Source organism: Bos mutus, chromosome 20 (genome assembly GCF_027580195.1).
Source record: "Bos mutus isolate GX-2022 chromosome 20, NWIPB_WYAK_1.1, whole genome shotgun sequence".
NCBI classification, from domain to species: domain Eukaryota; kingdom Metazoa; phylum Chordata; class Mammalia; order Artiodactyla; family Bovidae; genus Bos; species Bos mutus.
In genome coordinates, this window is record NC_091636.1 from 24470970 (window position 1) to 24488197 (window position 17228).

Here is a 17228-nt window from a genome sequence, read left to right on the forward strand (position 1 = left end):
TATGCAAGCTAAGTTGAGAAATGCAATTATCTATTGTAATATTATTTATATTTTTTTCAGAGCTGTGGGCTTGATCTTGCCAGTTCATTTTGGACAATTAATGATTTCAACAGGAAAGTTTTAATGTTACAGTGTAAATGAATAGGTCACGGGATTAAGTATATGTTTTTAAGCATTATGTGATCTACCAGCTGTGGAAACTTGGTTCCAAATTAAAATACAAGAACCAGTATCTAAAAACCATGATTTAAAAAAAAATAAAATAAAAGAGTGCACATACTAAAGAGGAAAAACTCAGCCCAAAATTCAACATGGCAATGGTAATTCCCTCTGCTTACCATGCCTTCTTGATTTTGAAATGTACAAGTCTAGTCATTGGTCATAATACTATTGAAACTTGTACCTTTGTCAGACGCTTAAAAGTCAATAGATCCAATATAAAGCATCAACTTCCTTGCCTTAGTTTCCGCATCAGCCCAATGTCCTCTTGTGCTTCCCAAGTACTCCCCTCTCTTTTCACTCACTGCAGATTAACACTGTTTGCTAATGTATCTTTTCTTCCTCTGTGGGACTTAAAGCACTTCAAGGAGATAGTCTGTCTTGTCTCCCTAGTGCCTGACCTTAACTGGAGCTCCCAGTCTAAATGTGTTCTCATGTAGTGCGGTTTCTCACTCTCCCTGTGGCCTACACAAAAGCAGATTCTTGTGACAGCGTATAGGAGTCTGCAAGCAGGCCTTTCTGCAGCCCTCCTGTCCAGAGTGCAGGCAGCGGCCTGAGAACGCCCTCCTCCCCACAGTAGCACAAAAACCTGACAGGAAGTATCAGTTCAGTTCAGTGGCTCCATCCTGTCCGAGCGACCTCTTTGCGACCCATGGACTGCAATATGCCAGGCTTCCCTGTCCGTCACCAACTTCCGGAGCTTGCTCAAACTCATGTCCATCAGTCTGTGATGCCATCTAACCATCTCTGTTGTCCCCTTCTCCTCCTGCCTTCAATCTTTCCCAGCATCAGGGTCTTTTCCAATGAGTCAGTTCTTTGTATCAGGTAGCCAAAGAACTGGAGCTTCAGCTTCAGCATCAGTCCTTCCAATGAATATTTAGGACTGATTTCCTTTAGGATGGACTGGTTGGAGCTCCTTGCAGTCCAAGGGACTCTCAAGAGTCTTCTCCAACACCACAGTTCAAAAGCATCAAGTCTTTGGCACTCAGCTTTCTTTATGGTCCAACTTTCACATCCATACATGACTACTGGAAAAACCACAGCTTTGACTTTTGACATACAGATCTTTGTTGGCAAAAGAGACATTAGTCTCTCCTTTTTAATATGCTGTCTAGGTTGGTCATAGCTTCCCTTCCAAGGAGCAAGTGTCCTTTAATTTCATGGCTGCAATCAGGATCTGCAGTGATTTTGGAGCCCATATAAATAAAGTCTCTCACTGTTTCCATTGCTTCCCCAATACAGCAAGTAAAAGTGATTGAAAAAAGAAACCAAAATGAGAAGCAGAAGAAAGGGAAAGGCATTGCAAATACAGAAGAATTTATTTCTATCCCCACTTTTACAGCTAATCAGCTGTGGTATATTGAGGAAGTCATTTAACCTCAGTTTTCTTATCTGTGAAGTGAGTCTTTTGTTATTTAGTTAAGTCTTATCTGACTCTTTTGCAACCCCATGGACTGTAGCCCACCCAGCTCCTCTGTCCGTGGGATTTCACAGGCAAGAATACTGGAGTGGGTTTCCATTTCCTTTTCCAGGAGATCTTCCTGACCAAGGGATCAAACCCGTGTCTCCTACATTGGCAGGCAGATTCTTTACCACAGAGCCACCAAGGAAGCTCAAAAGTGTACATGTAAGAGTATATGTGTTTATGTGCTCATACTTGTATATAAAAGTTCTTAGTTACAGGAGGACATTGGGGAAAACTAAATCTTGTTACCACAGAGTTTAAAATAAGATCCCCTGAGAATGGATACATGTGTATGTATGACTGACTCCCTTTGCTGACCACCTGAAACTATTACAACATTGTTAATTGTTAATAATACTCCTGTATAAAATAAAAAAGTTTTTAAATAATAAAGCAAGATCTCCTGCTGTCAGATTATATAAATTTGAAAATGGCTTCAGAGAACTTTAGCCCCTGCCTGCCCACACCAAAGAGGCCTGAGACCTGGTTCAAGTTCAAGGAGATTAAATTCTTTTTTAGGAAGGAAGATACAATTGGATCAGAGCCGTCTAGAAGTGTTGGCTGATTCCCTCTTAGAAAATCCTTGGGCAGTAGTTCTGACCTTGCCTGGAGATTATAAGGGAGAATATTCTTATGATCAGCTTTGGGACAGGAATGTGCTTTCAAAGCACATTTTAGACGTGCTTTACTCCTACCAGAGATGTCCGGAAATTTCCCAGGACCTCGAGTCTGAAAGGCAAAGGGTGTCCGGTTATAATCGAATCAGACTTTTGTTAAATGTCGTTTTTGTGGTAAGTCAAATATTTCAGTACGTGTAGTTTGGTCATTTTTGATTATACTTAATTCAGAACTGATTTTTCTCAGAACATCCTGTTGACACGTGGGTTACCTATTTGGGGAGAATAAGCAGTTACCTAATTTAGACCTGGAGTTTTGAGTTTACTGTGCCAAGTGCCCTTCCAGGCTCTCTGAGACAGCACCCTGCAACCACCAGATATGTCCAGTCCAGCCCTCTGTGAGGGCACCTGCTGATCAAGCACAGGAGGAGAGGAAGAATTCTGCTTACGTCCACTGGTGAGGCCTCTGATGAGCCTCTGTCCTAAGCTCAGGGCCACCTGTAACCAGGTGAATGCCAGGAACCTGAGAAGCCACGCGGCTGCCCAGCTCTGTGCCTCGCTTCTGTCTTGGCCACTGCCCAGATGGGAAGGCCCTCTGCCCTGGATCTCAGCCTCCCCCTTGGGTTCTTCACAGTGTACCTGGCCCTTGCCAGGCCCTTCTCACCAGGGATTGTTTTTTCCTCTCTTCCACTGCACACAGCTACCGCCTAGATTCTCCCCAGCCTTAGAACCTGTAGTGTCATCCTGTCTGGGGACTCTTGTTGCCATGCCCCACATCTCAGGACAGACTTCCTGGCGCTGTTAAAGCCAGCCTCAGCCAGCCCACGTTCATCAAAAATCCGTATGAACACTGTAATTTGAACTACTGGCCGTCTCTGAGGGAATCAGCCCCCAGCTCAGCTATCTCCCTAGCCGTTCCGGGTGTCTTGCCCCTGAGCCACCTGCTGCTGGCATCCCAGTGTGTACCAATACCAGTTGAGAGGGTTCCACCTCCACTCATGCCAACATGCTCAGAAATTCTCCAGGGACACAGAAAGGATTATTGTGGAAAAAGAAGTCTAACTGTTCTGCCTCCACTGAGAATAAACTCAGAGGAAACTGTGAGTAATGTATGCACAATAAGTACTTTAGTACAATGGCACAAAGTACTTTTTGGTAGGTAAAGTGAGATACAAATCACTGTATTAAGTATTAGATTGGATTGGATTCATACCATCTCGCAGGAAAACCTGAACAAACTTTTTGGCCACCCGCAATCATACCCTCAGTTAGAGTACAACTCTGTTTACCTGCTGCAACAGAATGTAAGAAATTGCAGACGTGTTGCAGCAAGAACTCTTTACCAACAGTCTAACACGCAAGCTCTAAAGCTGAGCATTTTCAAGACGTGATTAGGTGCGAAGATACAAAGCTTGAGGGGAACAGCCCAAGTCTGCAGGGAAAGCAAATGCAGCCCTCTTCGGTCTCGGAAGCTGAGAGGGTGCTAAGGCTCTACAGGCCAAAGTCCCTCATCAGCTCTCAGGCACGCTGGAGCCTTTGCACCTGCCGAATCTGTCTGGAGCCTCTTTCCTCCCAGGGACCAGAAACTAACCAGCCACCCAGATGTGCCATGTATATTCTGCCACCTGTTTTAAAGAAACATGTGGTGTGTTTATTACCTGGCTGTGGCCAGGGGAGTTTTCTGCTCTTTCTCCAGGCCCTTGGTGCTTTTTACTGAGTGTTGTGTGTATTGCTGCATGCAGGTTCACAGGTATTGTCTAGCTCTCCTCCTCTTTGTGATATGCTAGCTCATTTCCCCCAGATACTTGTTCATATGCAGCTTGTCGTGGTCCCTTGATCTTTCTTGCCGAGCAATAGAAAGGCATTTTTGAAGCGCTGGAGCCTTTTGCTGGTGCTCTATCCAGCTGTCCCTGTTTGGTATGTTAGCAAAAGAGTCCTACCTTCCATTTCTGTGGAATTTGCCCATTATTTCTGTTCTTGCCTCTCAAGTGGAACCAGGTTAACAAACGATAGAAAATTAAATCCAGATGCTTTGTGATAAGAAAGATGTTTTGTGAAAAAGACCACTCAGTCATAAAGAACGCTCAGAATGAGATTATGCAAATATTCCTATTATCACATTTTTCAAGTGGTACAGCACACTTGATTCTGATGAAAGGCAGGGAAATTCTGGTTAGCTTTCTATTTCATTTTTTCTGTTTTAAATGAGCAGAAGCTCACTAAAGCATAAAAGAACTTAGGTTTTCCAAAAGGGTTGCCTCATAATCACCTGTGTGCTTTCACAGCCCACCAGAGATGATGAATAAATTTCACTTTGGCCTCGTAGTTTATAATTTAGCCATGCATTGTTGTAACAGAAATGAAAGAGTTGTCACACTGTTTAATTTCAGGAAACCTGTGATCTGGAAAAGATAAAGCCTGAAGCCAGACGATACTTGGAAAAATCAGTTAAAATGGGCAAAAGGAATGGGCTCCATCTTCCAGAACAAGTACAAAATGTGAGTTTGTTTCTTTTTCTTATTAGAAAATAAAATAATAAATTTTAAAAATACAATGAAAAGACAGGAAATTGGGAAACAAGTGTTTGTAACGTGGGAAATAACTTATAGTACAAATCAATTTACAATGTATTTGGTAGCCAATAATTTTAAATTCCACAACTCCTATTAACCTCGTGTTGACTGTCAAACAGCTGATAAGTTAATTGTTCTTTAATTCTGTGTGGATTTTATTTGTTTTGTGTGTGCCGGGTTTATCTCCCCCCATTCCGCTGTACATCCTCTGATAGCTAGTTCGGATCTTAATAGTCAACTTGTACTGCATTCCTTTATGCATACAGAGATAGGGCACTGGTAATAAAATCCTTATGACGGAAAGTTTTAAAACCAGCATTTTGGAATGAAACCCTCTATGAGTAATATACGGACCTTAAAAATGGAGAGATTAGCTTCTCAAACGTTCTCCTTTGCCTAATACCCAATGAGATCTTCCAGGTTCAGAAGCTCAGCTACAGAATTAACTCATTCTTCAGGACAGGACGACACTGCACAGTATGTGTTAAGTCAGCAGTCTCAAATTTAGTGTGCCTCCGAATCACCCAGAGGGCTTGTTAAAGCTCTGATTATACAGGACCCCGCCTCTTGAGAGCTGGTTCTTCAGCAGGTATGGTGTGGGTCTCCAGAGTGGGCATTTCTAACAAGTTCCCAGGTGATGTTGATGCTACCTGTGAGAAGCACGCTTTGAGAAATTGTGTGGTCTATGTAAGTTTTATAATCTAGAATTTTTAGAAGAGTGGGACAGGTTAATAAATTCTCTCATGTGTTTTCTTGTGATTTCCCTCCTATTGCTTTCTTTGATCTCCCACCTAGTACTTTTTTCCCCCTCATCTAGTACTTCTTAAACAAATGTTAGGGCCCATAAATCACCTTTATTTGCAAATGCTGTATAAAACTAAAAACATAGCCTGTTTTCCTAAGGAACCATGGAATTAATTACTCGGTTCTTACCGCTTCATTTACTTCAGTACCCAATACTGATTTACTAAATTAAAATTTTGTATTGGAAAAAATTAAAAGTGTTCATTATCAATAGGCTACCAGATTCATTCATTTACTCAGCAGCTACTTACTGTATATGTACCATGTCCAGACTCTGCTTTCACTATACCTCCTAAATATATTTAGTTCTTACAAATTTATGCCTGATTTCTAACACATTACCAGGATTACCTTTCTGTACATATTGCATACAGGTTCTCATGGACACAATGTAGAAAATTGCAGAAAACTGTGTTATCAAGCACATCTCTAAGAAAGTAGAGAGAGTTGGGTACAGAACCTAGTCTTCATATAAAAGTGAAGCTTCCTTGACTGATGGAGATAAGAATGAATGTTGCATTTTATTGTTACCATCCTGTATTTGTATCTTTGTTTCAGGAAATTAAAGCAATGAAGAAGAGAATGAGTGAGCTATGTATTGACTTTAACAAAAACCTCAATGAGGATGATACCTTCCTTGTATTTTCCAAGGCTGAACTTGGTAAACCTTTGTTGTTTTTTTTTAAAGAAGTCTATAATTTAGACAAATAATGTCACCCCACAATTTATCAAATCAAAGTTAAAAGAATTCTTTAAAAAGTGTACCTTCTGAAGAACCCACCACCCCTTGTAGAAAAAGCACAAGCAAACCACACCTCACTTTTAGGCTTACAAGAATATATACGTTTGTAGAGACAGTCTAGAAGAAATTTTATAATCTTGCTTGACAACTCATGCTGGTGTTTAATAGCCTTTGGTGCTTTGAAAATTTTTTGCCTCACAGTACCCTCTACATTGTAACTTAAACTGGCGTTTAGTTGCTGAGTCGTGTCTGAGTCTTTTGCAACTCCACGTACTATAGCCCACCAGGCTGCTCTGTCCATAGGATTTCCCAGGCAAGAATACTAGAGTGGGTTGCCATTTCCTTCTCCAGTGGATCTCCCCAACCCAGGAATCAAACCCACATCTCCTGCATTGGCAGGCGGATTCTTTATCACTGAGGCACCAGGGAAGCCCCTGTAATTTAAACTAGCCTTTTCTTATTTGTTATGGATTTGCACGGGGGGCAGGGTGAGGGGAGCTTAATTTTGTCTGTTCCTCATCAAAATGCCATCTGTACAAGTGCATTGAGGCCTGGTCGTATTTTGAATTACCATCTCCCAGGCCACCTGACCTCTAACCACCACCCCATTCCAGTAACATCAAAGCAATATTATAAGGATTGTCATTATTTTACTTGAATTTCAATTACTCCACCAAAATCCCTGGAGCTTCTTAAAGGCACCATGCCAGTGCTAAATAAACCAATCATGAGTGGAAAAATTGATGTGTGAGAAAATGATTTTTTGCAGGTGCTCTTCCTGATGATTTCATTAACAGTTTAGAAAAGACAGATGGTGACAAGTATAAAATTACTTTAAAATATCCACACTATTTTCCTGTCATGAAGAAATGTTGTGTACCTGAAACCAGAAGGAAGATGGAAATGGCTTTTAATACAAGATGCAAAGAGGTATTATAAATGTTTGCCTTTCTTTTGTTTTTACAGAAGATGTTAAGAAAAGGGTTTGCTCTGTTCACCAGTGTTGAAGTTAGCTCAGAAGTGGATTCCGATTTCTCCATGTAAACATGTTTCTGTGAAGGTCATGCCTCCTAAATCCTCAGACTTACAAGACTTAGCTTTTGGCTTGTTTTTTGGCAACCTTCTTAGTGCGGCCATAGGTTCAGCTGTTCTAATGCAGATTGAATGGGTTAGAGAAACCAATGGTCATATTCTTCTTCCAAGTCAACAGTCCAGGGCTGGTGGAATAACTCTCTTCAGTAAGTGACTTCTAAGGCGAGTTTGTCACCATTTTCAAGCCTGTTGGGAAGTGGGAAAATAAAATACAGAGCAATCATCTTTAAGAAGAAGACCTGGAAATGACATACGTCAACTCTATTCACATTCCATAGACCTAAATTCCATCATACAACTGTATCCAACTGCAGGGGAGGCTGGGAAATAGAATCTTCAGTTGATAGCCATTTGGTCAGCTAAGGGCACTCTATTACTGAAAGGAAAAGAGGAAGAATTAGAAATGAATTCTAAGAGTCAGCTAGCCAGCTCCACCATAGTCTGCCTCTCTGGCTATCCAAATAATCATGAGTACCCTTTTTTCTTTCCCCCACACAGAAGCTATCGACCATATGTCAGATCCCAACCAGTTAACTGCCTTTAGCTCAAAGACCAGAATCTCTGAGCAGCACATGCTGCTGCTAAGTCACTTCAGTCGTGTCCGACTCTGTGCGACCCCATAGACAGCAGCCCACCAGACTCCCCCATCCCTGGGATTCTCCAGGCAAGAACACTGGAGTGGGTTGCCATTTCCTTCTCCAATGCATGAAAGTGAAAAGTGAAAGTGAAGTGTGTCCGACCCTCAGCAACCCCATGGACTGCAGCCTACCAGGCTCCTCCGTCCATGGGATTTTCCAGGCAAGAGTACTGGAGTGGGGTGCCATTGCCTTCTCCGGAGCAGCACATAGTCCTCCCCAATTAGAGCTTCTCATGACATGGCCACCTGTGAAAGGGTGGAACACTTGCCTGGCCCGCTCACCTCCAACACACACACACCCCCATTGGTAGAACAGGAACGGAAAACCACACTAAAGACTCCCATTTGAAAAAGGAAAGCATGGGAAACATAGCAGGCCCATACCAATTCTCAGGAGCAGTCTGGCAGAAACCGTAGGGATTCCGAGCTCTGTGAGTTTCCCGAGATCGCCCGTTGGACTTACTTGGGTCTCCTTTCTAGCAAGAATTCCTTTAGCAGTTGTATGCGGTGGCCCCTGGTTTTGCCTGCAGGGAATTCTTTCTTGTCCATTATCCTCCATGACCGTATCCTAGACAGCTACTGGTATACATTCCTACTGATGCCAGTTTGAAGTCTGAGGGGTATTTTTGTAGGCCAGGCTTACTTATCTTTGGTAATAAAATGCCCTCAGAAACTTAATAGGTTTCTTTTCTGTTTGCTCACAACCAGATTTGTGTTAAAATAATATCCAAACCTGCCAAATTTTTTCTCACATGTGGACCTCTGTATGGTGCCCACCCTCTGGTCCTCACTTTAACAGCGTCTGCTTCAGGGCCTTCTGACACCATAGACGTGAGGAGGAAGGCAGCACCCTCAACGCTAATCATAGTTCAGGAGCGCCGAGCGTCAGTCTTCTCTACTGGTGTCAGGAGGACAGAACAACTGCCTTTCCAGTCATCTAATGCCTCAGATCAGGGGCCACGGGCACAATTGTCTTAGCAGAACTCTTTTCTCTCCATCTTTGCAAACTGACCAGTTCTCACTTGAGCTCATCTGTCTTGTATAATCTTTCCAAAAGCAGCACATACCAACAAACATATACCAACATTCTTAGTTTTCCCAAACAATCCCCTCAGAGCTAAGACTTGATAGGTGACTGGCTTGCCTTCCAAGTTATGGTGAGCAACAATTTTTTAACAAATGTTATCCATGGTATACTGAGTATTACCAGCTTCCTACATCTGTGTCCTCACCTTCCATTCCTGTAGGTTCTTCATTTCTCTTATAGCAGCACTCTATTCCTGTGTTTAGTCTCTGTGGGTCTTAGGGTACAGGTTAAACCAATGTACAAAGTCAACTGAAAGCACAGTGACTCAAATAAGATAAAAATTATTTTTCTTCAGAAAGGATTAGTGGATACCAGGGGCCAGGGAGACTGGGAAATTATTGTTAACAAGTTTCTGTTTAGAAATGTCTTAGAAACAGTGGTAATGGTTGCACTACAGTATAAATGTAATTGGTGCCATGAATTGTACACTTAAAAATTGGCTAAAATGGTATGTTGTGTTAGGTGTATTTTACTACATTTTTTTAAGGTTTATATCTCTTGCAACTAACAGCACAGAGGTGAGTGGTCTGGAGCTGGAAGATAGCTCTGCTGCCCTTGGTATGTGGCTCCAAGGTCATTGTTCTCACTTTCAGTCCACAGCTAGCAAGACAGAGATCTATAATGACCCAGAAATTTCACTCATCACCTCGTTTATGTTCTGTTGTCCCATTGTGTATCACGTGGCCACAGCTAGTTTTAAGAGGGGCTGGGAAAGGGAGGCAGATGACCGTGTACCCAGCAAAAGCTCAGAGAACTCTACTATTAAGAGGAAGAACAGGGGAATAGATATTGGGGAAAAATTGGCAGTCTAAGGAGACTGGAAAAGGTGAAAGAGATTCAAACTAGGTAACTTTAGAACTTATGTGTTTCTTATATCCATGTTTCCATTCTAGTTTTAAAATGATAATAATTATAATGCATAATTATGTGGTGTTTGCTCTTGTACCAGGCGTTTTTCTCTTTGCTTTACTTATATTCTCACGTGAATCTTCATGATCACTCTATAATGTAGCTGCTTTTCTTATGTACGTCTTCCAGATGAGAAAACTGAGGCTTAGGAAGATTGAGGGACTTGCCAACATTTTGACAACTAGTAAATGGTGGAGCCAGATTTTGGTAGTGTGATCTTCCTTAGAAGCATGTGTATAAATAATTTGATGATTTAATAGCAATTTTTCTTTGACCTCAACATTACTTTCTCTGGGAGATTATTTTTCCCTTTATTGTTAAGGAAACAATAAAGCAGTATCACTATTTGCATTTTAATACAAATAAAATGTTTAAAATGTGTGTAATAATTTGAGAAAATCCCAAAACCATTTTTAAGCATAGAGTTCTGTGGCATTAAGTATATTCATATTGTTATCATGGTTATGTATATAACCATATATATATGTATACATGGTTATACATCACCATGTATCTCCAGAACTTTTTCATCTTTCCCGACTGAAACTCTGTACCCATTGAACATAAACTTCCCTCTCTCCCCACCCACCAAGCCCCTGGCATACATCATTCGACTCCCAGTCTCCATAAATTTAACTGCTCTAGGAACTGCATATAAGTAGACTCATACAGTAATTATCCTTTTGTGACTAACTTACTTCACATAGTACAATGTCTTCTAGATCTATCCATAATTTGGCATGTGTCAAAATTTCTTTCCCTTTTAAGGCTGAATAATATGTAATACGCACTACATTTTTTTTATCCATTCAGCCATTGATGGACATTTAGGATGCTTCTGCCATTTGGCTATTATGGATAATGCCACAGTGAACACGGGTATACAAATATCTGAGTCTCTGTTTCCATTTCTTTGGGATGTATACCCAGAAGTGGAATCACTGAATCATATTGGAATTCTTTGTTTAATTTTTTGAAAAATCATAATACTGTTTTTTATAGCAGCTTTGCCATTTTCATGAGCAATATACAAAGGTTCCAGATTTTCTACATCATCATCAATGCTTATTATTTCCCTTTTTTTAAAGGGAAATAAATTTAACAGTACCTAAAATTTTAGGTACTGTTAGGACCCTCATTGCTATCTCCTGAGATTTAAAAAAATCAAGTATAATTTCAGAAATAAAACTGGATCATGAATCCAAAAAAAGTCTATAACACTGAAATGGAATAACTTACTAGTTGAGATGTCTAAAAATATTTGAGAGTCTTACCAACCTGAAAGTAATGTAATAGCTCTTCTTTTTAGTGCTTTGGATCCAGTTAATTATTAACCTTTATTTTGGTTTTTCTTGTTGTTGTTTATTACTAGGAGAACACTGTAATCCTGCAGCAGCTACTCCCACTGCGGGCCGAAGTAGCCAGACTGCTCGGCTATAGCACACACGCTGACTTTGTCCTTGAGATGAACACTGCCAAGAGTACGAGGCATGTAACAGCCTTTCTCGGTTAGTCTTTTCTTAATTTCTCATGTGTTGCTATTTCTTTTTTTTTTTTTTTTCTTTAATGACTGTTTTGCTGCATGGCACTAGCTTGACAGAGGGCCTCAAAACCTAACATGCCCTTGAGAATATTATTTTTCATTCATGCAAGAGAAATGTATTGATCACCTGTTATGTATTAGATACTGTACTTAGTTCTAAGGGTTGCTCATTGTTTATATTTCAGTTATAGTCCTTGTCCTTGCTTCATTCTCTCTGTATCTTGATGGGGATTTCTGTGTTAATTCCTAACAAGATACGTAGAGACCTACAAGGAGATTAGCCTTTGGCTTTGCTCAGTGTCAGTAGGTGTTTGTTAGTTACAGCATGGCTGCTGATGAATTTGTGTGAAATAAGCTGACAAAGAGGACAAAAATGATAAGTACAACATACAGGAACAAGAATATTTTATGTTCCAGAAGCCACTTGTTAATATATAAAAGAATATAAGAATAGGCATCAAAACTGTTATTTAGTAACTGTCTTCACATTCATTTAAAGTCACTTTTTCATTCGTCTTTTTAAAACCACAGTTCTTATGTCCTTGACATTTCATCTCTGGTACTCTGTCATACTTACTCCTCTTAATCTCAGTGTCACTATTCCGGCAGGCACTCTGATATTCTCTTTCGTTTTAGTGAAAATGGTTGAATAACATAACCATTGTAAAGATACTAATTTTTGTTTTTATCGTCTCTAGTCAGTTTACCAGAGTATGATTTATTTTTTAACTTTCTCATTGACCCCATTCAGGCTTTATTTACTTCTAACTACTAGTGTATAATTTTATTAGCTTAGTTAATTTGGAGACGATGAATAATGCATCAAGATCAGCATTCAGCCTGAAATTCAGACCTCTCTGTTCTCAATGGCAATACCTTGAATTACTAATGTATATGCTGGCATCGTATATAACATGTAGCAGCTGTGCCATAAATGGTAGCTATTCATTATTATGTTATTCATTCATGAGACATTTATAAAATAACTGCCCCTAATGGTTGGACGATAGAAAAGACTAAGACGAGGTTCTTTTCTCAATGAATTTTCCGCTGAGTGGAAAATATAGAAATGTGAACTGGTAATTGCCATAAGTTCTGATGTATTTTATGCAAGAAAATGGCTTGGGGAGTTAACAGGTTTGGCGAGAATGTTTCCCTTAGTGGTGACTGTACATACTGAACATTTTCCTTAATTAACTTAATTTTTGAAATTTGAAATTTCCCCTCTTTTTTAAAATTGGCATATTCCTATCTGAATTGTCCTCTTGCTACCTATACTTAGCTGTTCTCTCACAGGCCTAATCAGAACGACATCTCTCTGTATCTTCCATGAGTTTCCTCTTTTCACCTCACAGCCCTCCTCAAGCCTCTGCATTCACCTCTTTATGGGTATGCTTCCCAGACATCAACGTCCCTTACAGAGCCAGCATTTTTTACCTTACATACGTAACGAATTGTGGAGACCAAACACACAATAAAAGCATACTGCTTTAGCTAAATACAGTGAAATAGTCAAAAACCGACCACATATTAAATTGCACTGTCCACCTAAAAAGTAGAAATACTGTGTCCAAATAGACCTTCTTCATAGGAATGGAGTAGTTATTAACTGAATCCATGGCTGTCAAAGGAATTGAGATCTGATTCTGATGATTCTGATCATAAGTCACATCTGATTTGTCTTCCCTAGCTCTGAGGAGCCAGCAGTGCAGGAGACACAAGAGAGTCAGGTTCGATCCCTGGGTCGGGAAGATCCCCTGGAGTAGGACATGGCAACCCACTTCAATATTCTTTCCTAGAAAATTCCATAGACAGAGGAGCCTTGCAGGCTACAGTCCATGGGGTCACAAAGAGTTGACACAGCTGGGCACATGGAACAGAACAGAGGAGCCTAACCTCACTGAAAAATAATCATGTACATGAAGAGTAATTCAGTTTCACTATCACTTCGTTGAGTTCTGTGAGATAAATTTCAGCTTTGTTGATACTGTGAGGAAGTTGTGGCCTGATTTGGGTGGTGCCCAAAGGAAAAAAAAAGAACAGGGAGCCATAAAATAAATTACCCTGAAGAGAACAGCGGTGCTGTCATAATAAAGCCTGCTTTCCTCTCTCCCTCCCTCTTTTTCCCTCTCCTTCCTTCCTGCTGATTTATTGTCACAAAGGAGGAAGCACCATGCTGAACTACTGGTGCTGTGTATGCTCATGCCTGCTCCCAAGGGCGATGGATTGCTAACTTTCCCCTCTTCCTCACAGATGATTTAAGCCAGAAATTAAAACCCTTGGGTGAAGCGGAACGAGAGTTCATTTTGAACTTGAAGAAAAAGGAATGTGAAGAGAGAGGTTTTGAATACGATGGGAAGATCAATGCCTGGGATCTCCACTACTACATGACTCAGACCGAAGAACTCAAGTACTCTGTAGACCAGGAGACCCTCAAGGAATACTTCCCAATTGAAGTGGTCACTGAAGGCTTACTGAACATCTACCAGGAGTTGTTGGGACTTTCATTTGAGCAAGTGACAGATGCTCACGTTTGGAATAAAAGTGTTACACTTTACACTGTGAAGGATAAAGCTACAGGAGAAGTATTAGGACAGTTCTACTTGGACCTCTATCCAAGGTACTGAGGATCACAGTGGTGAAAGGGACCTTAGAGATTCATCTCCTACCCAGATTGAGACTCTTGTCTTTCATAACTCTCGTATGTGATTCCTAGTAAAGGGATTAAAAATGTGGGCTCTGAAGCCAGAATGTCTAGCTCCATCACTTACTAGGCAAGTTACTTAATTTTTCTCTGCCTCAGTTTCCTTATATATATTATAGGTCCTATGGGAATGGGATGGGAATACCAATCATACCTGCTTTGTATCGTTGTTAGGACTGAAATGGTTAATCACATGCAAAGATTTTAGAAGACTGCTCAGAACACAAGTGCTTGATAGGTGTGAGCTTTCATCATCACCATCATGATCATCTAGTTTGTGTGCTGCGTTTCTTAATTTACTTATTTATTTTTATAATTAGACTCTGGTTTTTGTTTTTTCACTGTGCCACATGGCTTGCGGGATCTTAGTTCTCTGTTCAGTTCAGTTCAGTCGCTCAGTCGTGTCTGACACTCTTTGCGATGCCATGGACTGCAGCACGCCAGGCTTCCCTGTCCATCACCAACTCCCAGAGCCTACTCAGACTCACGTCCGTCATGTCGGTGATGCCATCCAACCATCTCATCCTCTGTCATCCCCTTTTCCTCCTACCTTCAATCTTTCCCAGCATCAAAGTCTTTTCCAATGAGTTGGCTCTTCGCATCAGGTGGCCAAAGGATTGGAGCTTCAGCTTCAGCATCAGTCCTTCCAATGAATATTCAGGACTGATTTCCTTTAGAATTGACTGGATCTCCTTGCAGTCCAAGGGACTTTCCAGAGTCTTCTCCAACACAACAGTTCAAAAGCATCAATTCTTCAGTGCTCAGCTTTCTTTGTAGTCCAACTCTCACATCCATACATGACTACTGGAAAAACCATAGCTTTGACTAGACAGACCTTTGTTAGTAAAGTAGTGTCTCTGCTTATGCTGTCTAGTTTTGTCATAGTTTTTCTTCCAAGGAGCAAGTGTCTTTTAATTTCATGGCTACAGTCACCATCTACAGTGATTTTGGAGCCTAAGAAAATAAAGTCTGTCACTGTTTCCATTGATTCCCCATCTATTTGCCTCGAAGTGATGGGAACAGATGCCATGATCTTAGTTTTCTGAATGTTGAGTTTTAAGCCAACTTTTCCACTCTCCTCTTTCATTTTCATCAAGAGGCTCTTTAGTTCTTCGTTTTCTGCCATAAGGATGGTGTCATCTGTATATCTGAAGTTATTGATATTTCTCCTGGCAATCTTGATTCCAGGTTGTGCTTCATCCAGCCCGGCATTTCACATGATGTTCTCTGCATATAAGTTAAATAAGCAGGGTAACAATATACAGCCTTGACATACTCCTTTTGTTATTTGGAACCAGTCTGTTGTTCCATGTCCAGTTCTAACTGTTGCTTCTTGATCTGCATACAGATTTCTTAGGAGGCAGGTCAAGTGGTCTGGTATTCCCATCTCTTTCAGAATTTTCCACAGTTTGTTGTGATCCACACAGTCAAAGGCTTTGGCATAGTCAATAAAGCAAAAGTAGATGTTTTCTCTGACCACAGATCAAACCCAGGCCCTTGATAGTGGAAGCACAGAGTCCTAATCACTGGACTGACAGGGAAGTCTCTGCATTTCTTAATTTAAAATTAAGAATGTTTATTATTCAGGTACTCTGTCTGCCAATACTCTTAAATCTGTGACCACTCCCTTCAGTCTGGCTGAAAGGCAGCACAGTATTAAGGAATAGCAAGATCTTGGCAATCATTCAAACTTGAGCTGCAGTGCTTGAGTGAAATAACCTTTGTGGGTCTCTATATCCACCTCTGTAATACAGGAATGATGTTCCCTTTTCAGGACTGTTCTGTACATTCAATTATTCAATCAATGGCAAGAATTAAGAATATTTTTATCTCTATAGCATGTAGTAACTGTATTTCATCAGATATAAAAGGATTTAGGTTACTCTCTGTGGGCTGTTTTCTGAAACAAAAGCCACCCTGTTGCAATTTTACTAACTAGACCATAGTAAATAATAGCATCACTTTAGATCAGCAACACATACAAGTTCATAATCTTCTGACTTGGGGTGACTTCAAGAAGGTTCTGGATAACTCCATCAGCCAGATAGGAGGCAGAGTTGTCTTATCCCACTGCTTTATGGACTTTCTTTCACTTCTGGTATGATCTAAAGATAAACCCATGCCAGAAGTGGATAAGTCTGAATAATGAATAATGTCAGGATATAGTTTGAGGCCAAGAATTCTTTCAGGGGAAACCCTTCAACATTGGAGCCTCCTATAACTGTGCCTCGATTCTCTTTCCGTGGTCAAAGATAGCAGTTCTCACTGCCCCATCCTGCTGTTCCTTTGCCAAGATATAACTGCTGTCTTCTGTACTCAGAGATCTGGTTATCGCTACCAGCACTCGTATGGGGACCAGAGAGTGATGTTTCGTGAGGGTAATGACCTAGTTAATAGTCACTTTCTGTCAACTGACATGCTTGCTTCTTGTTTTCTTTGTCTACATGACTCAAAAAAGAGGATATTTGTAGTAGGAAAGGAAAGACCAGTTTCCTTCTTTTTAAAATCACATATCAATTTTAATTCATCAAACCCTGAGATTCTCAAACAATAGAAGAAACAAAAACTCAAATAGTTCCAATGTAAAGATTGCCAGGTAATGGCATCTTTTTAAATCACCATCCTTTTATAAACAAAATGTAAAGATGTCATCTCGGAGTAAGGAAACCTCTGAAATTAAGTAAATCAAGTTTATTTTTTAAAAGGAAAGATTAAAAGCCCCTCAGTGGCACTGATTTTTAAATTGGTAGCAGTCTTTATGGCTTTTCATAATGAACCAAGAGATATAAAATATACCAGGGTTAACACTTTCCAGATTACTTTAGTTCATTTTCCC

At 40.5% G+C, this 17228-nt stretch overlaps 1 protein-coding gene across 2 annotated transcripts in view; it reads left to right on the top strand.

The window, feature by feature from the left end:
• The window catches only part of NLN (neurolysin), a 100679-nt gene that overhangs the window by 49102 nt on the left and 34349 nt on the right, over nucleotides 1-17228 (top strand). For both annotated transcript variants that reach the window (XM_005892784.2, XM_070357530.1), the window contains exons 4-8: nucleotides 4692-4799; nucleotides 6237-6339; nucleotides 7190-7350; nucleotides 11518-11653; nucleotides 13942-14308. In XM_005892784.2, coding sequence (XP_005892846.2) covers nucleotides 4692-4799; nucleotides 6237-6339; nucleotides 7190-7350; nucleotides 11518-11653; nucleotides 13942-14308 — 875 coding nt within the window. The remainder of the gene's footprint in view (nucleotides 1-4691; nucleotides 4800-6236; nucleotides 6340-7189; nucleotides 7351-11517; nucleotides 11654-13941; nucleotides 14309-17228) is intronic.